We start from the raw sequence: 25,767 nt of genomic DNA on the forward strand, positions 1-25,767 counted from the left end.
CAAGTTTCTTTCTTGCTATCCAACAAAAACCACCCCACTGCTATGCTTTCCACCATCACCTTCCTGTCTGCTGCACACAAGAGCAATGCAGGCTCCAGCTAATGCCGCAGATATCTTATGTACCAGGATGGGAGGCCACAACCCATAGATCTTGCAGCAAGACACAAGTACTGACTAGGGAGTGAGGAGCACCTAACATTGACAAATTGCCCCATCTCAGAATCTCAGAATGCCTGGAAAGGTGTGTAGTCCTCTCCACTTCAGAGGACACATCCACACAAAGAGCAGAGGTTAACTGCTTTTACCACTTCAGCCTCTCCGGAGCGCTCAGGGCAGCCTCAGTGCCTGTTCAGGCACTTGGCAGTTCACAGCCCCACAGCAGTTCCTCCACCTCATATAACTTGGCAAGTCATTCTTCAGCAGAACCTGCAGCAGTTCCCAAACAATGGAGATGAGAGTTCATGAGTACTCTGGCTGTGCTTTGTTTTAGCAAAGTAACTTGGTGTAGCAAAATAAAAGGAATGGAGACAAGGAATGGTCAAGATCATTGACCCACCTATTCTAGGCTTCCTCCAATTTCATTATTGCTGCCAAGCCCTCAGGAGACTCAAAATACCTACTCCATTCTATTCAGGTCAGCTTTAATCTTAGTTAAAATAATAAAAATAATTACCATGGAAAATTAACTGCACACAAGAGCATACAGTCATCTATCTGTCCTACCCCCCATTTTCTGCAGTTTTATAAGACTTCACTCAGCATTTCAGTGACAAAAGAGGTGCAAAGGACATAAGGGAAGAGAGTACTGATCTTTTTGTTCCTAGCTTCCAGCTGTGAATGCAGACCAAGTAAAATGCTTCAAACATGCACTTCCATAATGGTCACGTCACCACTTCCCAAACTGAACCTGTCAAAACAAATTAAGTTCAAGACACCTTTGTCAGAAGAGTACTTTTTAAATGCTAGTGACAACATGAAAACTAACACCAGCTCCAAAAGCACTTGATCTGGGACCTAAACCAATAGCCACCATGATGCACACTAGCTGTTCCAAAGGTCAGTGCTGCTAGCAATCTTGTTTCAGCACAAACTCCACTACCTTCTTCACAGCTGCACACACAGCTCGATGACAGCATCACCTTTTCATGCACTAGTACAGTCTGATTTCCAAGACATTTATAGAAGCTGTTCATTGCCGTACAGATTACTGTTGTACAAACCATCTAACCAGCCAGCTAAGATCAAGTGTCCTGCTTGTTTGTACACTGGCTCCTACAGAGACCATTGACAATTGCATACATATTTAAAGGTTTATTCCTAGATCCACAACGTCACCCACAACCTTCAAGTAACACCATCCTGATGCAAGCAGCTTTTAAAGACAAAGCAGCTGTGGAATCTCTCCCAGGTCTCCACTTCCTGGTGGAGCAAGCACTCAGGTAACCTCAACAATTACAAAGGCCAGAATTGGCTATCACAGCTATGTTAAAGGCTTTTGCAGCAACAGGGAGGTCACCCGGGTCAGCCAATAAGAAAGCAGGAAAAGGTTTCTGGCAGTTTTCTAAACCTCCTTGAATGCACAAACCCCATATTACATATGCACAACCATGCACCACATACGCAGATAAAAAGCTGGTGTTGCTTCAAAGGAAGAGGGAAATGTCTGAACAGTTCCCGCTGGCTCCAGTGGGAAAAATATATATATATATTTTTATATATATATGTATATATAAATATATATAAAAATAAAAGAAGCAATTTCCATACGCTAAATATAGAAGCAGGAATGAGGAGGAATTGAACGTCAGTATCACATTTACATGAAGTATCTGACTCACTATGCAGAAGCAGATCACTCCATGCCCTTCCCTCCCCCTTACTTCTGGTCTCTCCTCCTCAGAGTTCTACTCCGATTCTTCCCCAAATCCTAGTTTGTCAACATTTTACTCTTTCCTCATTGTCCCTTTGTTCCCTGCACACCTCACTAGTCATAGCTGCCTTCCCCCCATCCTTCTTTAGCAAGCTAGTGTCAAGAAGATCTCTTCAGAAGTCAGTTTTCTTCCTTCCTTTCTCTGCAGGACATCCACCTCTCCAAGGAGATAAGGAAAACGAGAAGTCAGTGACAGTATTCCTTTACCAAGTTATTCATCAACTCACTGTTGCCATATATTGCAGAACACAGAACTGGAGCTGGAGTTCAAGGGTCAAGTCCTTCTCTCCCACAAGTATATAACCTATGCTGTAAAGAAAATGCTGTGTGGAGAAAAAATTCCATGAAGTTGAGAAAACAAATTCTGGCCTTCCCCACAAGCAGCCTCTTTCCTCAATGCTGCAAGAATAAACAAAAAGAACAAGCAATCCCATTCCTTCAGAATCGGTCCATTTCTCAATTTCTGGTTCAGCCTCTGTTCTCTCCCCTAAAGTTATTCAAATGAGACTGCAACAGCTTCCTACGCACAAAACTCATGAAAAAGAAAACAGGCATTGATAAGAACAAAATCTTTTTTTTTTTACACTGCACTGGTTGCCAAGGGAAGCTCGATCAGAGTGAAGCAGTATCTACAAAAGCTGGTGTTAATTTTCTATGTGGCAACTCTTTCCACCAAAAAGCTGCTTTAATTCACAGCCAGTACTGGGCGCGGGTTAACAGTGATGAGAGAGGATGTGCACACTGGCTATGTAACTGAATAGGTATTTTCATTCAGGCTATATTAATTAAATGCGTTCTGAGAAGAAAGGCGTATCTGTTGAAAGGTTAGGAACTGGGTATCACTGCCTGAGAATAAAAACCCTCAGAACTCCCTGCACCAAACCACAACCAAGAAGGCTGGGAATCAGATGCAGAGAAATTCATACTTCAGGACCAAACACACACTATTGGAAAGACAAACAAGAAATCCACTGTAAAAAAGAAAACAATCAATATACTTAAGAGTCTCTAGGCTAAAAGCATAGGAATTTCTGGTTGCTAACCAGGAACACACTTGTTCTGCTTAAAAGGTTGGGTGACACCCCAAACCTGCAGGACTGGGAGCAAAAATACAGGACTAAGCAGGCTCTGCTCCAAAACCACACAAATGGCAGTACTAGAACAAACTTAAGTTCAGTATCTTGCCTCTAACAGGGGAGGAATGCACATGCCTAGGGAAGAAATTAGCAGATTGTAAAGACACTTCCTAGACTACTCTTTCAGCCTCCAGAAACTTTCAGAGCCATCTTTAGGCAGTGGGAGAAAGATTTCTGGTTTTAACCTGTCTACCAGCATCAGCAGGGCCTCATCCACACTAACCTTTAGCCAGTTAGCTCCCTCCTGCATAGTGGTCTCTTAAACATTTAGATTGAGCTGTAAAAATTTAGTTTTGCACCTTTAGACTTCTCCATTCCAAAATTCCTGAGAGAAACTGAAGAAGTTACTGGGGGGGGGGGGCTTCAAAACATTAATGGATCTAAAACAGCAGTGGACTCACCATGTCATCCCCTGCCACATAGCCACCACAGGGCATTTCCCTCCACAGTTCTTCCATGCCTAAAAGAAGCAGGAAAACTGAGGAAATCTGGTTGCACCAACCCACATGAAAAGGAAAAGTAAGTTTGGTCTGCAAGGCAAAGCAGAACTGACAAGATGGATTTGTAAGGATAACCCTCAAATGCACAAGTGCAGCCTCTGCTTCTCCACCAGTCAGCATGTGCTGAACTCACATCATTCACTACTGATAGGCCAGACAAGCCTGGTATGAGAGAACACAAGAAGAAGGAGCCTAATAGCCTCTTTGTCCAGCACCATTTGCTTTGCATAACCACAGGACAGTGTTCTGATTACTGTCCTCAGCTGAGGCAGGGTAATTCTAGAGACAGCTCACTTCCCAGTCATCCTTCAGTGCATCATGATAAAAGAACAAAGAATGCAAGAGAACGACTTCTGCAACATCAAAACATTAAATACTGTGGTTTCAAAATGCTCCCCCACAAAAATCAGGGCCTGCAGGACCTGATGGCCTGCACAGAAACAACTACTTCGCTCACCACCTGGCAAGGATGCTGTCACCTCACCACCTTCTGTCAACAGGAGCTCAGCCTACGTGCACAGGCTGCACTGCAGGGAAGGGGACAGAGCTTAGTGCTCCTGCCTCTCACATTGCCAGCGCTAATTCATGCTGCACACAGCTAGCAGCTTAGGCTATCTCAAGGTTTGTTTTCCAGGTACAGAGCAGAAGGAAGAAGAGTTTTAAGACTGGCACCCTTTAATTGTTCAAGCCTAAGTGCAGGATAATGGTTCAGGAAAACAATGTTTGTAACCCCACAAGATGAATGCAGGGACAAGAAACATTCCAGGCCTGCCACCAAGTGACGTACACCAACAGCTGTGCTGGGGACATTGAGGATGTCCACAGAGCAGGAGGCACCCTCACTGGGGGGCAGAGCTGGGCCAGGCCACTATTGTGAAAGATGTAGACAAGAAGTGCATGTGTAGAAAATGGGAGAAACAGGCTCAAAAGGAAAACCACAAAGTATAAAGCAGCTTACCAACTGGGAATCATTGCAGCAGCAAGAAAGTCGAAAACAACTCCAATCATTATGGCTCAAGGCTGCCTAGTCACCAATGATTCAACAGGAACTTACCTTCAGAACATCCTGATTCCTTTCAATGCTCCACAAACAAGAGAGGAAGAAAAACCTCACAGATGAGATCCATGCTGCTTAGGAAACTGGATAAAACCCTCTCCTGGAGTGACTGAGGAGAGGCCATCTCCTCTGCCTTGTGGAACAGCCCATCTCCTCTGGCCTATGGCAAAGAACACAGCCTGGCATACCAGCAGCTGCACATACATGTGGATTGTACATTAGTCTGCATGTCTGACAAAGCTTCACAGGATATAACACATAGGTGACAAACACACACACACCAATACACATACCCACACACGCATACACACACAAGACTCATGACTAATACACACAGAACCTCCAGTGCTCTCTCCCAGACCACTCACTTCCCTTCAGGCAGGCAAGCAATGCCAGTAATACACCTACATGAAGTTTTAAATCAACTGGGCTAGGCGTAGGAGTTGCAGAACTGTGTTTTATTTCAGCACTCTTGACAAACACCCACTGAACACTACAAATCAGCAGCAGCCTCGAGGGCTGGAGCAATGAGCAACTGACGATAGGAAGGCTGGGGAATAAAAAGGCTCACTGAGACAGTTCATGACATAAAACCACACTGATCATCAGTTAGACAGGAGAGACTGAGAAGCAGTAGAAAATGGAGCCTTGAGCAGAACCTGACTGGTGCTGCTAAGATGACTGAAATAGAGAACCAGAATGTGGCTGCATAGCTGAAAAGCTCTGTGACAAGGCAGGGAATGCAACTTTTTCCAGGATGGATGCTACAGAATCACAGCATATTGCGTTGTTAATTCTTGAGAAAGGGCTCATCTCCATACACTGAGGGTTTCACCCAAAGTTACAGCTGCCACAGGCATCAACAAGCAGAAGAGAGCAACTCTAAATCTTTACAGAGCAGCCAAGGCACCTGCCTCAGGGATCTCCTGCTCCCCAGTCATGCTCCACCCTGCCACTTGCTTGCAATAGCCAGTCCCTCTTCCATCAGCATCTGGCTGACAGATTTGTCCTCCACAGCACAAGTAAAAAATCAGAGGTGCCAAAATCCTTGTGTCTGGGGGAGGAGGATGAAGAAGTTGCTAATGATGTAGGCTCTGTAGTACAGTACTGCTGCAACAGTACAGCCTCAGCATCAGGCTGTGAGCTATACACAAAGTCTGAAAGGCCTCAGGCTTGTCAGATCTGCTGTCTGAACTCTTGACTTGCCCATAGTTTTGTTTTACTCGGTTTAGCTGTGACAGCAATTTCTCTAACTGGCCAGGTGTCCGTGGCTAATTTGTTCTACCTCTGTTTTGGGGGTTGGTTTTGTTGTTTTGTTTTGTTTCTGTGATATGCCCACAGGTTATATAAATAACAGTAAGAAGCAGTTACTTTATGTAAAATGAGATATTTACAACCAATACAATCATGTAGTGGAGATAAACACAGGTGCACCACAATAGCAGAGGCCTTGATAAGTGGACAGATAAGGCACCGCACAGAAGAGCAGAGGCACAGGCTGATAAGAGGTAAGGCACATGCTTGGCAGCAGAAACTTGCCCAGCTGGGACCAAATCACGAACAGTTAAAAAAACAGAGACATGGGAGCTGCACAAAACTGGAATAACAAAGAAATCAAGGAACTAACATCTAACATGCATAAAAAGACACCATAAAAAACTGATTCAGAAGTAACGTGGAGCCGCAGACAAACTAAGAGTGAGAAAAGTGTAAAAGCGTGTTAACATATCAAAAAAACCACCCCAAGTGGACACTGGAGTGAGGAAAAGCCATCAGCAACATCCACATCAAAATCCTTCCAGTGAAGAGCTACAAAGGCCAGAGATTTACGGTCTTACCCTCTAGCTACTGACTTTGAAGATCCAGAGAAGCCACACAAGGGTGAGCATAACACCATGAAAGAGGGATAGAAATGAAGAAATGCGTTACACTTTTAGTTGTGTTATTACCATTACTGACACTTTCTGTATGGAAGTATTCTAATGCACTATTATTCTTTTTTTTTCTATAATGATCTATAACAATTAGTAGTTGACTGATAATTCTTGAATTAGTGTTAAGATTTCAATTAAATTAACAATACATTCCTGCTTTTATTTGCACACACTTCTTATATATATAAATATATACACGGGGTACAACTTCTGTGCTCATAAACATTTAAAGCATAATTAAGTATGGGGGGGAGTGGGTCTAAGAGAAGAAAAAAATGCATCAATCTAGGGGAAAAGGAAACAATGAAAGACAAGTTTAAAAAAAACAAAAAAAAGAAAAGGTGGTGGGGGTGAGGGGGCATTTGTTTTGGTTCCTTGTTTTTTTGCTTGTTTAATAAAAAACAAACCCATCTAGAGGAAAAGGCAAGAATGATACAGGTAAGGAAAACTCAACATTTACAAGAAAATTACTGCAGAATTATCAAATTTGCCATCAGGCTCCAAGCAAATGCAGCTCTCCAGCCCAACTGTACATCAAGGAAGGATGGAAGCTCTCTCTGAAGGCACCCTCCCTCCTGGGAGGGAGCAGCTCCCACATAGACCTAGCTAGGCTGAAATGGGAACCTCTGGCTCCACACTTCAGGTCTGTGCTGACCTGTCAGCAAGAGTAGCTCCTGCCATACCACAAAGCCTTGAAAGCTGAAGAAGTTTCTTGCTTTGAACTCAAGCCATATCCCACGTGTAAGTAATATGCCAACGTCTGTTTCTAGCAGCAAATGCAGCCAGAAGATGCCCCCATCATGCCAGAGCAGCTCCCAAGCACCAGGGAGAAGGCACTATGCATGAAACTCATTATCTGGGGCAAATGAACACGACAGCTTATGGCAGGGGCCTCAGGGCTTTGATTCTCTTACCATTAGCAATCAGCACAGTCAGTATCAGTGGCATCGATCACAAGAGCAAACAAGCAATAATACAATTTAGCTATGCCCTGTTTCCATCTGATTAACCTCAGGAGGAAAAGGCAGCAGCAGGGGTGCCCTGCAGCCACTTCTGGCAAGGACATTGGGGTGGGCCCAGGCCCACTGCCCTGTGCTGCCTTGTCTGCCTTCCTGATCAGGCAGCAGGAGCTCCAATGCGGCAGGGAAACTGGAGCAGCTTTTCCTCCTGAATGCTTCAGTAAGCACAATTCCTGCAGTATCTACACAGACGCACCAGAGACAAAAAGCATTCCTGCTGCTTCAAAAGTGTGGCGTAAAGGAATTGCCTGCTCCCAAGGGCTTGTTGGTTTCATCTCATCTCAGCAGTGGCTGAGCTCAGGGCTGCCTCAGTCTGCCAGGGACTGCAAAATGCCACCAAAGCCTCCTGCCAGTCCAGCCTGCCCCAAAGCTCAGCGCTGCAGCCAGCTCTACCCAGCATGGCTGCTGGGCAGGAACAATTCTATCCACACTGTCTTTGGGAGCCTTCGGACAGCAGTAGCTTTAATGGAAGATGAACATTTACCCCTGCATTGCCTAAAATGCAGAGCATTTTAACTGTGCTTGCATTTCTTTTGGCTTTTTTTCCTACAGAACAGCTAACAAGCATTGGTGGACACAAGACCTGAAAGGATAACTTTCCTGGAAGGAGAAGTAACCACAATAACACTGGCCTACTCTCTCATCCCTCAGAAATATGGTGAGGTTGGAGTCCAAGAAGCACTGGGTCAGCCCTGTCAGGGCACAACAAGTGATGTTGAGGACAGGCAGAGGCTGATGCCAGTCTCTGGTTGCTGGCTGGAGGCACCAGGTATGTACTCAGAGCAGGATGGTGCCCACAGGCAAAGCTGACAGTGCTGCCAAGTCCTATGTCCAAGCTTCAGCAACACTCACTGCACACTTGGGTATGCTTACAACAAACAGAATGCACTGCTTCTTGGCACTGCTTAGCCTAACAGAATGCTGCCTCACCTTTAGCTTGTTGCCTCGCTGACACCGAGGGAAACTTGAGTCCATCTCAAAGTGCCAGGTCTTCCAGGAAGGAGAAATTCAGCATCTCCCCTCATTCACACCTGGCAGTAGGGTACACACTCTGGACTGTATGTACTCCTTTCGAGTCAAACTCTGGGATTTGTGTGAAGGTTGCCAGGAGACACAGTGCTTGTTTTGAGATTACAGAGGGTAGAGCCCAGCTGAGGCAGTTGGTATCTCATTTTCAACCCAGACTTTGCTTTCAGTCCCCATTTCCCTCCCACTTCCCCACCCCCCACTCTTATGCAAGCTCAGGACTTGGCTCCTAAGCAAGTCCCACTGCAGCACCAAGGTGCTGGCTGCTGGAGGCACAGCTGCTGCAGGGGCATGGCAGGACAGGAAGGAGGCACGCTGTGACCTGCAGATTCCCTCTCCCTGCCAGCCCCCTCCTTTCTCAGGCAATGGGCAAGCCCCAGGGGCTGCACAGTATCAAGATGAGGAAGGCCTTGTACTCGACAACAACCAAGGCTTTGCAGCCATTCCTCCTCCCTGTTCCATAAACATGCAACACATTTCCAAACCTGTCAAAGCTCCCTACCTGCAGAGCTCTACTAGAGAATTCAGCGCTGTTGTTAAATAAAACAGACATGCTTGTTCTCTCGCTCCAATTTCTTTGTGCATAAACTGCAAATGATCCTCACCACAGGAGCGTTTTCTTCTTCTTTCTCCTTTATTTTATTTTTTAAATATATAATGACTTCCCTTTAGTTCACATACTGGTTAATGAGGTCAGAGCACAGAGTAACAAACCAGCCATCTAATCAGGATTACTTCCCAGCTTTCCTCACAGTTTAAAAATCAAATGTCATTGGCACATTTAGGTAGATAGTGCAAAACTCAGGACAATTAATGCTTCTATCAATAAGACAGGCTGAAGTCAGGTATAACCAATATAGTCCTTTCAGCAGTCTCTGCTGTAGCTACTCTAACAAGCATGACAATGCTGTTGTGTTCAGGGAAATGGAATGTTTACTCCGGATCTGCAGGAACAAGTGCATATTACACAGTTTTCAGTTTTCCTTAACATGGTAAGTCAGGTAACCAAAACAGCAGCAAACTCACAAGACTCCTAAAAGACACCCTACTTATGCCCTACTTGCAGCCTCTGGAATCCAGCACGGGAAAACTTTAAGGGCAATTAAATGTTTTTCTTTGTCACAAAAATTTTCATTGCAGTCTTGCACAGATAAAAGTGTTCCCATTTCCCTCCTCTCTTAATGCTGAGCTCAGCTTAATGCAGGGCTGCCCAACAAGGGCATTCTCCAGCAGTCTGCTTGGGGAAAAGGTAGCTGTTCCTACACATTCACTCCCTCTTCAGAGAATCGCTGGCAAATAATTTGTGAAACACTTCCCAAAATGGTTCACTGCAACTGAAACATTCCCTTGAAAAATTCTCTATTCCGTCTAAATGAGAAAAATGAAGGCTTGCATATAGGATTTTGTTTTGGGTTGTTTCAGGAACCTCTGCTACCAAGGGTCACCGGATTTCAGCTACACTTCAGTCTCTGAGCTTGCTGACAGGGGAGCATCACCTGCTAACAGCATGCTTCCTCCCACTGAAGGTGTTAGAAGAGGAAGCACAGATTACTGCTTCACATGTAGGGGATTCTAACACCACACCGGGATGTAAGCAGCATGGACATAAGCTGCACTGAGCATAGCCACATGCTGCAACCCCTTGCTGGCACCTAGCAGAAAGGAGGAAGTAGGCAAGCGTGGATGAGCACAGGCTCACCCAGACAGGATGGCAGCAGAGCTTATGTGCAAAGGATGCACTTTGGGAGAGAATGCTCATACTGCATGACTGCCACATGACTGTGGAAAGACAGGGGATAAGCAGGCATGTTGGTACCTGGCGGCTGAAGGGAGTATGCCACCAGAACTACTGCTGCTGCCAACACCCTGAATAGTAACTATGGGACAGCATCACATTTCAGCTGTGTTTGTCCTAGGGCTGTAACAGCTGGCGGCTTTCTGATGCACAGGACAGAATAGTGATCCACCACCCGCTGGTAACTTAGAGGCTAAATTAGCATATGGCACTCTGGAGAATTATCCTTTCCCTGCAGTGGGTAATTCAATTACGAAAGAGTATTTGTGTTTCATCACTCTCAGGGATCTGCTGTTAATGGAAGAGAGAGAAGGAAGGGGTTGGCTTCTTTTTGGACTCTTTCAGAATGCTCCATTGGGTTGTAATGGCCCAACTCAAACTCAGGTGCAGTCACAGCTCTTCAATTGGGATTGTTTTTAACAATCTAAATGGAGGGGATTTTCTTATCTTTCCCTCTGGGTCCACAAGCACAATTGTGCCAGCTGGAAAATCTCCCCAGCTAGCATGTACAAGCACAGCATCCTCACAGAAGAAAAAAAAAATCACTAACAACAGTCCAGATTCCTGAGAGGTACGGAGAGGAAAGCAGCACAGCCCTTACAACATGACTGTACCATTCTGAAAAGGACTAACACTGCCTCTGGAATGGCTAAAGAAGCTGAAAGATGCTTGAAATCACAAATGCTCATTTTAGGGTAGGCTTTTATAATCTTTACAATATTGCACATTCTCCTTTAGAAATAAATATACAAAGAAGGTTCAAATTCTTCAAAAGTCTGGGTGAAATAAAATTGAAGGAGCCAGCACCAGCAGAACTGCGTTTATACACTTGTCTCCCAGCAGTTCAAGTACTGTAGTGTCCCTGCACCTATTCAAGCTGCACATGGGACGGGGTCCAACAGCGTTATCATTTACTGCTAACAAAAATAAGTGAAGAACTGTAGTTGCACAGTGCTGCAGAGCTTTGCACAAACCACACATATACGAAGAGGTAACAAAAGAAGTGAATTCTGCAGCTGACCAGTAATGTGGCATCCAAGCAATGTCATCAATTAGTTAAGAAAATTATGCCCTGAAGTAAGGCGGTAATGTCTTAGGATTTCACTGCTCCTCGTAGCCTTCAACTCTAACCTGGCCACGTTCATAAGTCTTAAAGAGACTGCCATTTAGAAAAGAATCTTGCTATGGTCATTAGTGGTCTACTAGGTCTGCCTCTCAAATTCATTCCAGTACCACAGTGTCTAAACCCTTCCACTTAACACAGGAAAGAAAGCAAGGCAGCATCTTCATCATGCCTTGTAACTATGCAATGTCTATCTTAAGTGTTATTCTTTCATTGTGGGATTTATGCAGCTCAGGGTAAAAAGAAATTCTTCTCAGTTGATAGATTACCACACAACATAATAAATTATCTATAGAATGATGGAAAATGATGACTAAAACATTCCAAGAGACTCCATATGTGCATGGCTGGAAACCACTTGTCTACCGGAATTGGAAAGAGGTGTTTGGGAGCAAACCAACAACCACTTCTGGAAAAATAAAACAAAGTCCTTGCTCTTCACAGAATCACAGAATCACAGAATTATAGGGGTTGGAAGGGACCTCTAGAGATCATCGAGTCCAACCCCCCTCTTCTGCTTCCAGAGGGAGTTACTGCTCAATTATGTGAGACAGCTCCACACGTGCTGAGCAGACTCCTGGAAGGATTAAAACCGATTCACTCATTTCCTGCTGTGCTCCTCCCCTTCCTCCCACTGCTGTGACACACACACCGTTGTCACTGCCTGTTGGTGCAAGACCTGGCATTTACTTCCCTGGATCCACATGGAGAGAGTGCCAGGAGAGTTATGACTTAGAAGGGCTAACTGAATTCAGGGTTTCCACTCAGTACTGTGAATGCACAGGGGATGAGTGGAGGAACAGAGAGATGAAATGAGAACGAGTGACTGGGGCTCAATACTGCTGCAGCACAGGCTGGCACATGAGAGAGCTGCAGCAGCATCCAACATAAATGGAACCGTAGCAGTAAAATAAAATATGAGTTAGCCATATAGTTTTTCTGTTTTGAACTCATCATAGCAATAGTCACTTCTGAATATTAGTTGTCTTGTTTAAAAAAAACTCAAGGCAATAAGACTGAAGGAGAAGATCTTGTGGCAAAATAGCGGCAGGAGAAGAAACAATATCTTCATTTAAGTTTGATCACGCGACTTCTTTATCATCTTCCCTTCCCACGTGCAAACAAGAACGTTACAGTATTAAATGTTTGCAGTATAAGGGAGTGTCCAACTCACTTGTTCAGCAGATGCACTGCATATGCACAGAGCTAGCCAGGGGCTGTGTCTGTACTGGCAACAGCCAGTTCTGAGAGAAACCCAAAGATACTCAGTTTACTGTCTCAGTGGAGTCTGTGGATTAAACCCACACCTGATTTTAGATCTGTACCATGTAAGAAATCATCCCTGAGAGCTGAAGGCTGAATCTCAACAACTCATTCCAGGTACTCTGTATCAAACACAGATTTCCCCAGTGAGGAAGACTGCTGTGACTAACATGAAAAATCCCTGACTTTTATCAGAATAGCTGGAAATTGATAATCAGGGCCAGACAGAGACCTAAGCTGATGAGAACATAAGAGTGTGTTTAAAAGACACTGTACACCGAACAGCGCAAAGCACTACTTTTCTGCATCAACAGAGGAAAAGCATGGGCTGTTCTCTCCAGCAGGCAGGTACCTCACATGAGGACGAGGTTCTCAACCAGCTCAAACGATCAACTGTGGGTCAAGGAACAAAGAGAAGTAAAATAAATCAGCCCCACCAGCCTACAAGGCTTAAAAAAAAATAACAATCCCCCCCCCACATTCATCTTCCCCTCACAAAAAAAAAACAACAAAAACAAAGATAAAGTGATTCAAGCTGTCTGAGCAGTTGGTGTGGAATTTAAATGGTAGACATTTTTCCCCTTAAGAATTTCTCTTTTTTTTTTCCCCTCCCCTTTTTAATGTTAGTCATTGGTAACCTCAGAGGATTTTCTTAGCTTTGTTTCCATTCTTGTTTCTAGGAAACAGAACCTCAACGAGCTATTGGGAAGAGAAAAAAAATTTAAAAAATTAAAAAACAAGAAAGGTGAAATAAACCAGGGAAAAGAACAGGGAAAAAGGAATTGGAAAAACCCGGAAGAAAAAAAAAAAAAAAAAAAAAAAAAAAAAAAGAAAAGAAAAAGAAAAGAAAAAAAAAAGACAAAGTACCGGGCCTGCTATAAGAAATAACAGATTTCTGCTTGTTCCTCCAAGGACGACTTTGTCACTGCATAACACTAACAGAGATCAAATCAGGCAGCGCTGGGTTTATTTCGCTTGTCAGCAGGAGAACAGGCAAGCATGGATGGCAGATATAAGACTTTCAGAGAAGGAGGGGGGTAGTTTTCTCTCCTATGTTGTCTTGTCTCCCAAGACAACAGCCTTATATGAAAGCAGTGGCCTAAAATATCTAGAGCACTCTGTGCCTTTGGCCTTCTTGGCAGACGTGAAGAAAAAAAAAGCCTCCTTTAACACAAGCATCACTTTAAAACAATACCAGGGCAGCAAAGCAGCCAGTGGAGAAGTGATAGCCTCATTAAAGTCAAAGGAGAGAAAGAATAAAAAGTTCAAAAACCAGCAAAAAGGAAACAAAATAATAATGCAGCGTTCAGTCCATAGGCACCATTATGGAGTTGGAACGAGCTTGCTTCTTTCAGGAGAATCAGAATCACCAGAAAAGACAAAATCCAGAAAAGCAATCATTTAATAAACAATAATAATAATACTTTAGACAAAAATAAGAGACCAGAGTAGAATTCTGCTCAAAGAAAGTCTAAACTTCTAAGTCCTCGCTCAAACAAACATTCATGTGCCTGGTTTGAATGAAGTCAGGACGCCTGTGGCAACTGTTTTGATCTCAACCAAATTAATCCAGGTATGTTGAAAGTGTTCTTAGGAAAACAGAGCTGTTACCTAAGTTAGCTTTCAGGGGCACAACAAACTGGAGAAGCAAAACTTCTGCATTGCAAAACTTCAGTAGATGAGTAGAGAGCTGAGGAAATCACTGGAGTACCTTGAGCACCACTGAAGGATGACCAAATTGCATGGACAGGTCATGAACTTTACCCAGTCTGTAAAAATCAGCCGCATGTAAGAAGCTTCCCTGTCTGGTACATTCAAATAGGAACAAAATATATACAGCCAATGAACTAGTAATGCCAGGATTCTTGCAAATTATCCATGTGAGATAAATTCACTAGAAATAAGGCGATAAAGACAAATACTAACAAACTGAATTTCAATCACCTTATAATAAGGTCTGCACCCATATCTTCCTCATGTTTTGACTTATTAACAAACGCTATATTAATCCAGGACAAAAGGATAGTATGGAGTGCAGCAAATCACACTGGCATCACAAGACAGGATAGCTAGGGCACAAAAGCAGCAAGTAACATAAATCACTACACTGTTATAAAACATCTGGCATATTGCCTGGGCCATGAGATGATACCACCACCAAATGAGAACAAGAATTCCTCTGTGAAGTCCTAAGAAACCACTTAGGCTTTTAATTATCCAAAGGAATCTCCAGGTGCCCTCATGCTTGATTACATTCATGTTTGGCATGTACCAGCTCATCAGAGAAGGTCACTGTGATTAAAACTCACCTATCTACTCACCTATCTTTAGCTATCCAAGGGTCCAAAACATTTCAGTTTAGTGCACTTGTTTTCTTCTCTCCCTCTCCTCCTCCTCCTCAAGTGCCAATATATTCAGCATCAGAAAAGATGCAAAAGATGAGGCAATACATACTGTAATCTATCTGCTTGTCTCTGAAGAGTTCAAGCATAAAGAACACTGTCAAGTGCACATGCAAATCATAAACTTCCATTTAACAAAAACAATAAGAGGAAAAAGCCCATGCTCCACGACAAGAGAATGGCCTTGTAAGACTCAACACACTGCAGAAACCCAAGGAGTCAAACAGTGATTTGTTCACCTGCGTTTACTTTCAGGACTCTCTCAGAAGTCCATGTGAGGTTCCTTTGGAAGGTTTTTTTTCTTTAATATTGATACAGCTCAAATGATGACATGGCTCTGAACCACAGCTAATGAATGCTAACAAGGAATAGAAACATTGCTGCCAAAGGTTCCCGACAAAAGTGGGAATATACTGGAGACAACAGAATAGAGCAGACAGGATGACCTGTGGACACTGCAACTCAGAAGTTCCTCTGACCAGATGCAGCTTAGACTGCATCCTCATCATCTTTGGATCTTGAAAGGCCTAGGCATAACAATCAAAATGGCCTCTTCATAGATAGGACTACTGACTGATGTCACTGCAAGGGCACTTAGTTGTCTTTGAAAGGTCATGGGGACTGGGAGAGATTCCTGAATAATGCAAGAAGGAAAACGTCATTTCCATCTTCAAGAAGTGCAAATAAGATGTCAGGAACTACAGGTTGGTCAGCCCCATCTCAATCTCTGAGAATGTGGCAGAGCAACTAATCTTGGAAATGACTGCCAAGGAAACATGAAAAACAAGATGATAAAGTAGTCAATATAGATTTATGAAGGGGAAATCATGCTTAACTAACATAACTTTCCACAATGAGGTGACTAACTTGGCATATGAGTGGGGAGTGGTGGATGTTGTTTACCTTGACATTAATAAGGCCTTTGGCATTGTCTCTCATAACATTATTATAGACAAGCTGGCAAAGTACAGGTTAGATAAGTGCACAGCAAAGTAGATTGAAAGCTGTGTGAATGTCCAGGCCCAGAGGGTTGTGATCAGCAGCACCAAGTCTGGTTGGATGCAAGTCCGTAGTGATACACCCCAGGAGTTGATAAAGAGGCCGTTACTGCTTTATCTCCATATTAATGAGCTGGACAACAAGGAAGAATACACACTCTGCAAGTTCACAGATGATACAAAACCAGGAAGAGTGGCTGACACACCTGACTGCTGTTCTGTCATTCTAAGCAACCTCAACAAGCTGGAGAATTGGACCAGTGGGAACATAATGAAGTTCAACAAATGGAAATGCCAAGTCCTGCACCAAGAGAAGAGTAACCCCAGAGAACCAGTACATGATGGAGATTTATGGGCTGCAAGTTCTAAGAACAACTATGGGGTCCTGGTGAACAATCTGACCATAAGCCAGCATTGTACCCTTGTGATGAAAAAAGTCAATATTCTTCTGGGAGGCACTAGGCAAAACATTGCAAACAACTCAAGAGAGGAGATCCTTCCCTCCAGCTCAGCTCTGGTCAATCCAAGCCTCGGGATTATGTCCAGTCCTGCACTCTCCCATACAAGAAAAATACAGACTTACTGGAACAAGTCTGGTATAGACCCACAAAGGTAATTGAGACGTTGGAGCATCTTTTATATGAGGAGAGGCTGTTCAGTCTGGAAAATACTCAGAAGAATGTTATCAATGTGTATGAACACCAGATGGAAGGGAAGGAAGAGGGAGCCAGACTCAGTAGTGCCCACTGAAGGAACAAGAGACAATGGACAGAAATGAAAACAGATTAAATGTAATTTGAACAACAGGGGAAAAAAGATCCACTGTGTAAGTAACCCAACACTGGTGACGTGCTGCCCAGAAATGCTGTGGTGGAGATATTCAAAAGCTGTCTGGACATGGTACTGGACAGTCTGCTCCAGCTGACCCTGCTTCAGAAAGTCACTTCACAATGATGCTGTGGATTTTGTGAACCAGGATATCAGTGAGAAAAGGCAAAAATTTCTAGCCAGCCTTATTGACCCCATCTCTTATTTCAGCAAGAAATACAGTATCCTTAGATGTTGTTAGCCTGTTTCTTGAGTGCTTATAAACACCATCCATAATTCTCATGTAAGTTCCTTTCTTTTAATTCCACCTTTTACATGTGGAGAGTATGCCTATGCAACGCCACTAGGAGATACCACCCTCCTAGTTCTCCTACAGCTTGCTGACCAGCAGATTAATCTAGCTTCAAAGAACAGCCAAGCTCATATGGTCTTCAGGAATCCAGTTTGGAGACAGATAAAGTATCTCCACATAGCACCACACTGGGCAGTGAAAACTTCTTCTGAAGAGTCATTCTTCTGTCTTTGCAATTTCTTTTTACTACAGTATTGTAACTTTCCATCTAAGCCATAGTCATTCCCCATCTCAATAGCCATGTCTCCACTAGCAGGGTAAACAGAAAATGTTTTTCCTCCCTTGCTTTTTCAATATACCATCTATTATGAGATATCAATCCAACTCTTTCACAGTCCCTTTAAAGCTTTTCAGGTGCTACTTACTTTCACACGATTTCTCATCCCACAATCCAACAACTCTGATGTGATTTACTTCTCTACAGACACATGCTCTGAGTGAGCTTTACCTTCAGCAAGATCAGGATCTGGTCCAGAACATCTACAGTTTTGCTAAACATGCAACTCACAAAGCCACCTCTACAGCCCTCAGCTATCTTCCTCTAGATAGCTCTTTTGCTGCCCAATATCTCTACCTAGATATCTCAATTTGCAAATTCAATGGGTTGCACTTCAAAGAACCTTCAAAGACAAGGAAAGAGCTGCCAACATGACGCCTGAGATCTTTCTCCACATTTGGATAAGGAACAAGTTATAAACTGCAGGGCATGTACAACAAGGGTTTGTCAACTCACTGAAAGCATCATTTGCTCCATTGGGTACTCAAAGGCTTGAACATTCATCCCACTGAGTTATGAGCAAGGTCAGTACACTACAGACCACAGTTAAAAAGCCCACAATGTATTTAACATCTAGCTTGGAGCAAGAGGAGAGAAATGAATTCAACAGAAAGAATATTATTAAAACTTGACAGGTAGGATGTAGTCCTTCTCCTTTACTAATTACACTAGCAGTGCTGATGCTCATACTTGACCACTATGTTAAGGGACTAAAGAATGGTGAATTCTACCCATAGAAGACCGTACTGGAAACACCTTGGATCTTACACTGTCATCCCAGTCCTGGTTAATCTCAGATTTGAAGAATGTGGTTAGTGACTCACCCTGCTGGATAAGCAACGAGGCCAGTTCTGGGGTCGCAGGCTAATCCTCTGCCTCCCGACACAGTTATCCCCAGCACCTTCTCCAAAGTCACCTAGTACATGTGAAAAAGAAAAGAAGTAGCATCATGAGATACAAGTACAGTTCAAACGGACCCATATGCAGACACTAATGGTCTGGTATTTCACAATGGCTCTGAGAAGAATCATATCTCCTAGAAATTCACTGACAAGCACCCAGGCACAGAGTAAGGTTAAACACAGGTTCAATTTTCAATGCAGACACAGTAAAATACTGCTGGGGTACAGAGTTATTCATCTACTGATTATTTATCTGTGCCAGAGCACTGCCATGCATTGCAGAGGACTGCAAGCAACAACTAGTATGGAGCAAGAAGCTGGGGTGCACATTCACCACCCTGTAATTCCCACCTTCCCACCACAAGCAGCAAAATACTTTCTCTACAGTTCTTTCCCTGAAGTCTTTTCCAGGTTGACCCATTCTCTTTATCTTCTCCATCCACTGGTAGGTGGTTCAGTGTGGTTCCAGCTCCATATTCCTAGGAACTGAATAGTCATTTTTTCCCCACAGTGCTTAAACTGGATACCACATCCAGTGGACTGCATCTCTCCCCAGGAATCTCAAGAGACAGAACTGCTCATATTATTGGGTTAAAAAACTCATATATACCAATGACCCATTCAAGAGATGATAATTCAAAACGCTCGCTTTGCCCCCAAGCAAAGATCTCAACTATTTTAGGAAAGAAAAGACAACTGTGTAGAGCTTCCTGAAAGATAAAGAAATTCATAACCAGACCACTGCGACAAGAAGCCAGGATAAGCATAACACAAAAGCTGCCAAGACAAGGGAGAATGGGAGAGGAAGCACCAAAATTCAGCAGTTTCCCAAAGCAAAAAACTGCAGTGGGATTACACTGCACAAAATCTGGTACGTGGCATGAAAGGACTCAGCATCTGAACACAAACCAGCTTTTGCCTTGGGATTCTTCTGACAGACGTAAAATTATTCCTTTACGTTTGCACAACTCAATTTTATTTATTATATATTTTATGCATACATTCCTCTGCAAGACTGCTGTCCCTGCCAAATTCATGGATTTTACTGGGTCACAGTCTTCTGTTTTCAATTATCATCATCTAAATTATATTTGGTTAAGGCCTTAAGGCATGGACGCTGCATAAGAAGGCACCATTGTAAAATTACCACTACCATTAATGGCTGCCCTGAAGACCAACATCTTGTATTTATACCAACATGAAACATAAAAGGTAAGGGCAGGGCAGGCTTCCCCATGCTACCCTGACAACACAGCTTATCAGATGAAGATTTCAGCTGTAGGGTGAAGAAATTAGTCTCATGGCTCGGGTCACTGGAGAAGGTAACAAAAGTAAGCCCACTTAGGGAGCCAACAGGTAAAACAGGGCCAAGGTGCCAGGAGCTCACTTAAAGCAGGCAATCCATGTCTCAGTGATTTCCAATTTGGACTGGCTTCAACCCATAACACAGAAAATGGAAGTTCTGGAGAGCTCAGTGGTTGTGGTTTTTTTTCCCTTATTAATAATAGATCCCAGATGCTTTGAGGCAATGTGAGAGAACACCAATTGTCACCTTTCCTCATAAAACTAGCATCTCTGGAATCATGGCTTTTGTAAAATTCATACGGGTTTATGCTTTGTATAAGAACATATAATTAAAAATGCATTTACCAGTTCACCAGCATAGCAAGGAAACAGTTTAATGATCCTTAAAAATGTTAGGGAGAACTAAAGGAGGCTAGGAGGATGCCTGCTTTTCCAGGTTTGTTACAATACTTCTGCATAGGTTTAGTTTCACAAATGCACAGAAAGAAGAACTTGCTGAGATTCAAGCACATATCAGTCCCCAACCCATAACACTGAGAGAGGTTTAAATTCCCATAGAAACTGCATACTTGACAGCAAAGGAGGAAGTGGAAGAGACATGTGCCATTCAAGTACTCCAATCTAGATACTTGATGCTGTCAGCAAACATCAAATTTATCAGTGCTGTGCTCACGCTGCTCAGCACAGGCTTTAGCTCAGGCTGCCTGTAATCACAGCTGTCCTGGAAGGCACTGCCCGACCTTGGATATGCAGCTAATAGCATTCAGCAGCAGTTCAGCAACCTACTTTCACCAACAGGTATGTTCTTCTCCCACAAGGACATACATTATCCCTGCAGTGCCATGTTACACCGTCACTGAGTTGATCCCACAGCCACCTGCTCCTGAGACTCCACCACTCTCCTTTCCCCCTTATCCCAACCAACACCCTCCCTTCCTGGCACTTCCCTTGCACCAGCACTGACACGGCAAGCCAAACAAGCAGAAGAAAATATTCTGTGGGTTTTGTTCTCTGTTTGCCATCCTGGGGAAGCCACAGGGAGCTGAAAGACAGGGAAAAGAACTGGCCTCTTTTACTGGCTACTAGATCTGTCTAACTGTACCACCAAAATCCCTTCTGTACATGGCATTATGGGGAAAAAAAAATAAAAAATCCACTCCCTCCTAGTTTTGAGGAGTGTGAGAAACTGAACAAGAGCACTCATTCATCTAGGCACTATCACCCAATCACCAGCAGTACATCATGCTTTCTCCAGCTTCCTCTCTTGCTCTAGAGTCTGCAGGGGCCCAAGGCTGTTCTGCCAATTAACTGTACTTGTAGTTACAAGAGGAGGTGGAAAGTCTACCTTTCTCACAAGGCCAGCATTCACCTTGATACAAAAGGAATAGTTCAGTCTTCAGGTCTAATCTTCAACCACCAGCGAACATCATCTGACCCTCAAAAGACCCTTGGTCCCATTAGAAAAAGACAACCACTACCAAGGTCATACTGCAGAGGTTGCTAGACCTACTGCCACAGAAATGGATACCTGCATCAAGAGATCTACAATTAACTCTCTGAAAAAGATTCTCCCTCTTTTCCTCCTAGGCTTAGCTTTAAAACTTGCCTTGTGTAAAGAGTCTGAAAGACAACTCTATAAGCTTCATTCAAATGGACGTTCTTACAACACCTCAGCATGTGTAGTAATAATCCTTAGGTGTTAAAAACAACTTGTCTTGAAAAGGAGGATAAACATATTTAAAATTGGGCCTTGTGAAACTTGTGAACTCCATTCCTACCTCCCTGCCCAGAAGGGAGCTTTATCTCCATGATCAACCTCCAGCCTAGGTGACATAAAGGCTCAAGATAGTCAATCACCCATCAGAAAACGTGACATAAGAATAAACAAACTTTGGGGAGAAAGGGGGGTGGAGGGAGGGGGAGGCAGTAATGCAGTACAGACTGGATTCCTCTCAACATGCCAGATAAAAGGAATGATTAGTTAATTAAGGCAGGAGAACACCATCATTTATTCCCATTTATTTCCAAATCTCACATAAAGATCTGCTATCAAAGGGCAAATACATCAAGACAGGTCTGACATTATGCCACTTCTGAAGTTCTGGCAAAATGAGGTAGGAATTCACGTAGCAAACTCAGTTTCCCAGTTCCACACAGACACTGCCATTCATATAAATTAACCAGGTGGTACTTCAGCATATCCCAGTCACAAAAGAATTCCCTGATCTGTTTCCAGCTCTGATCTGAGCTAACCACAGCTCTGGAGAGTACCACTGCAGACCTGGAAAACCGGTGGGTTTGTTACCAATAATGGCCCAAACTACTTCCCACAATCATCAGACGTGTCCTTGCTTGCTCAGGTCATCACATCCAATAAATGGGCCACCTCACCTCCCTCACCCAAGCCAGGAAACAATTGCAAGACAAAACCTGTAATTCTGTGCTTCTTAATTAAAGGCCCAGAAAGGAGGCTGGCTATCCACGTTTATTACTTCATCCCGAGGCTTCTATTAATAGCATTTGGCATTTTCAGTCACAGTTCCCTATGCGATTTGCAAGTGCTATCACATGGAATCACATGTAATATGCTTCTAGAGCTCATTTTGTATTGTAAGAGCTCATTTTGTATTGTAATTGCCTACCTGTTAAATAAATGAAGATGAGGTGGTTAACATCAGCTTTTTTTGTTTTTTCCCTTCCAAATTTGGAGGCTCAAAGCACACTCATAGTCAACAGAAATAGAACTTCAGGTATGAACACTGGTCTTGCAACTCCTGATATCCATCCATTTTACACACAGATCTAAATTTAGCTGTTCAGAGTTGCACAGATGGGTAAAGAAATTTCAGTGCCTAAGTAGGTCACCCTATTCCTTCCACTTCAGATCCAAGATCATTAGGAAGCTCCCACAGCCCCTCTACCTGGTAAGATCGGATCAGCAGAGTCTTGAGTTGCAGCTACCAAAAGGTATTCAATACAGCCAGGCCTTGCAGTAGAGGGGAAGAAATTTTGCTGCAGCGCAATACCCACTGGAACTTAAAGGGCACATCTGAGTTGCTTCCCTCAGGCATGGTTCCTCCAAAGTACAAGGGGGAGCCCATACCTGTGTGACAAAGCCAAACCACCTTCGCTTTCCTGCTGCTGTTCAGATAGTCCTTTCTGAAAGGCTGGTCTAAATTAGCCCCTGACAATTCTGTCTGTCTTTTCAGGAAACAAGGCACTTGACCAGCAGCTCCTGGCTCTCAGAGTATGAGTTTCCTACTTGTTTCAGTTCTTTCTGCTGTTTTGAGGAAGTTGAAAGACATACCACGAGCTATTGTTTCCACGTGTAAGAAGGACAACACAGAATCTTTAAGGAAAGCTTTAAGGATCAGTCCCATCCCACTCTTCAGCTCCTAGTAAACCCTCTCCTCATCCCTACAGTTTGCATGCCTTGGGACCATCTACACATAAAGTCACACTTCTGACCAGTGCACCCAGGCCAGATAGTACTAGAGAGTAGTAGCAGATCTCAAGTCACTCTTTGAAAAATGGCCATTGAGCACAATAATAATTTCCACAAAAAATGGATGCCAAAGAAGGCAAATCAGCCAGTGACACTGCTGCCAGATCTACAGCTCACAAGCTCTCTCCATGATGCTTTTTTACTCTTGATGCCAGCTTGCCACCGCTCTTCTATGCCTGCTTGCCTACCAGCAAAGTTCCACAGCCTGGAGTCATCTTAAAGGAAGGTATAAAAATTAACTTCTCAAGAGAAAAAAACATTCTTTACACCATTCTTAACACAGTGTTTCACCTGTAGGCTGTATGATGCTGTTATCCCATCACTCTCTCGGGCCAGAAGCAAAAGACTGATGAGCCCAGTAGTTTATTAGCCCCTCTTCCACACAGTCATATGCTCTCAGCAAATATAAGAGGGCTTTTTTGTTGTTTTCTCTGATTCAGTCACTTCACTTCCTACCTTCTAATAGTACCTGCATTCTCTTCCGGGCACAAAAAAAATCATCATTCTCTACAAATAGAATTTTTTAAATACAGAAATAAAGAAACAAAGCTTCTTTGAGAGGGTACCTGCAACTTTCCAATGCTCAAAAAAGCCACTGAAATAAGAAAAGCAGTGGTATAGGGCTTTCTGCATGCTCACTTGTCAACAGCATCAGGCAAGAGATTGCAGTCTACAAAAACCATGTCCAACAAGCAGATGCATCTGATCCAGACTTCACAGAGAAAGTTTTAGAGCAGGAAAAGCAAATCTGAGTCTCTCTCATCTGCTGTCTCCCACTCAAAATTTTGGCAAGGATCTTCAGCACTGCGTTACATTGTTGCAAGAACCATCTCTTATTGCCTGCTTTAAACTTGACTCCTATTAATGTTATTTGATGCCCCTTAACTCTTGTGATGGAAGAGAGACTGAACAGACAATCTCCATATACCATCTTTAGGTCACGTGTGACTTTCAAGGAGCTATTCTGTCACCCCAGAGTCATCTGTGTTCCAAGTAGAAGGATCTCCACTTACCCAGCAGCTCCCCTGAACACCACTTTGTATTTTTGATCAGTTCTACCACCCTTCTTTGAAGCAATTTTGAGGCCCACTATATCCTTCCTAAGATGGAAGAGGAAACATCCAGACTACACACAGCTTTCAAGTTGTGAGTGCAGTAACTGTTTATAGAGAACAATAGGGTCTTCTGGTTTGTGCTCAGTTTTCTTCTCCAATTAATACCTTATACTTTATCTGCCTTTTTGATACCTAGATCATTTACAGACAACAGTCAAGAGGTCATCCAGTACCATAAAGTCACAGATAAGAACTCTACCTGCTGTGCACTTGGAAATAAAACCACCGTTCTCTTTGCTCTCCTACAGTATGACAAATCCTATTCTTGAATCAATGGTCTTGTTTCAAATCCACTTTTTCCACCCATGCCTCTGTGAGCAATTATTCATGAACAAGAGCATCCTCAAAGGGAGTTCCTGCAGTGCAATTATTCCATTACACTCCAGAATGGCTACTTCAATAAATGTCCACACGCAGACAGGATCTATTTTAAAAGCTCTCCCGTGGGCCTGCATGTAACACAGTTAACTTTGAATCCACTTAATTAACTAACAGCACCGTCTCAGCATGAAAAGACAACATCCATCAGAGTTCATCTCTCATCCACTGCACAGTGTGCCTGCCCTCATCCCTCTCCCAACTGAGCATGGGTCTATTAATAATGTACTTGCAAAAATATGGGTTTCCGAGGAAGTGCTGCACACAGAAATCCCAGAGATACAAACTACGTGGAGTGCTTTAGAAAGCCTTCCCTAGCATAACACAGTGGTCATCAAGTAATCAGTCACCACCTTGTTTGAGGAGCAGCCACGTAAAGACCTGTTCTTTTTACTTCAGAAAAAATATTTTCATAGCCAGATTTGAAACCCCATTATTCTTCAGCTATGTCAATACACCGACACAGAGAACTCCAACATCAGAACTACATTTCACAACAGCGTGGTGGCTTTCACATCCAACTCCCCATACAGTGTTCCCAAATTTTTTTCTAGCAGTGCTGCACATGGGACAATGTATTTTCCATGCAACACAGCAAAGTTCTATCTGTTCACTCCAGGATGTGATAGATGAAAACGCACTGTAGCTGTACATTGTCAGGATCTAAGAAATAGCTATCTATTTCTTACATAAGTGAAATTTGATACAGAATGCCAAATCTCACAGCTGGCCCTGTTCATACATCTCTTCTGCAGCCCCTGAGCCCCACTACAAAAAGAGAAAATAAGCACATTTAACTTCCAGGGACCAGCACACAAGTTGTGGGCTCTAATCTACTGTCTGAACACACTGTCTGATCTCTTGTTACTGCTGTACAAAAACAAAGGCTTGAAGTTTTACATTTAGCTCTGCTGCGTTTCGT

General features: G+C 43.3%; 1 protein-coding gene across 1 annotated transcript in view; it reads right to left on the reverse strand.

Moving 5' to 3' along the window:
- The window catches only part of MAPKBP1 (mitogen-activated protein kinase binding protein 1), a 92,642-nt gene that overhangs the window by 47,283 nt on the left and 19,592 nt on the right, over positions 1-25,767 (reverse strand). Inside the window, exon 2 of the mRNA XM_072337677.1 lies at positions 18,465-18,556. Within this exon, the coding sequence (XP_072193778.1) occupies positions 18,465-18,556 (92 nt within the window). The remainder of the gene's footprint in view (positions 1-18,464; positions 18,557-25,767) is intronic.

The sequence above is a fragment of the Excalfactoria chinensis genome, chromosome 5 (assembly GCF_039878825.1).
Source record: "Excalfactoria chinensis isolate bCotChi1 chromosome 5, bCotChi1.hap2, whole genome shotgun sequence".
NCBI classification, from domain to species: Eukaryota; Metazoa; Chordata; class Aves; order Galliformes; family Phasianidae; genus Excalfactoria; species Excalfactoria chinensis.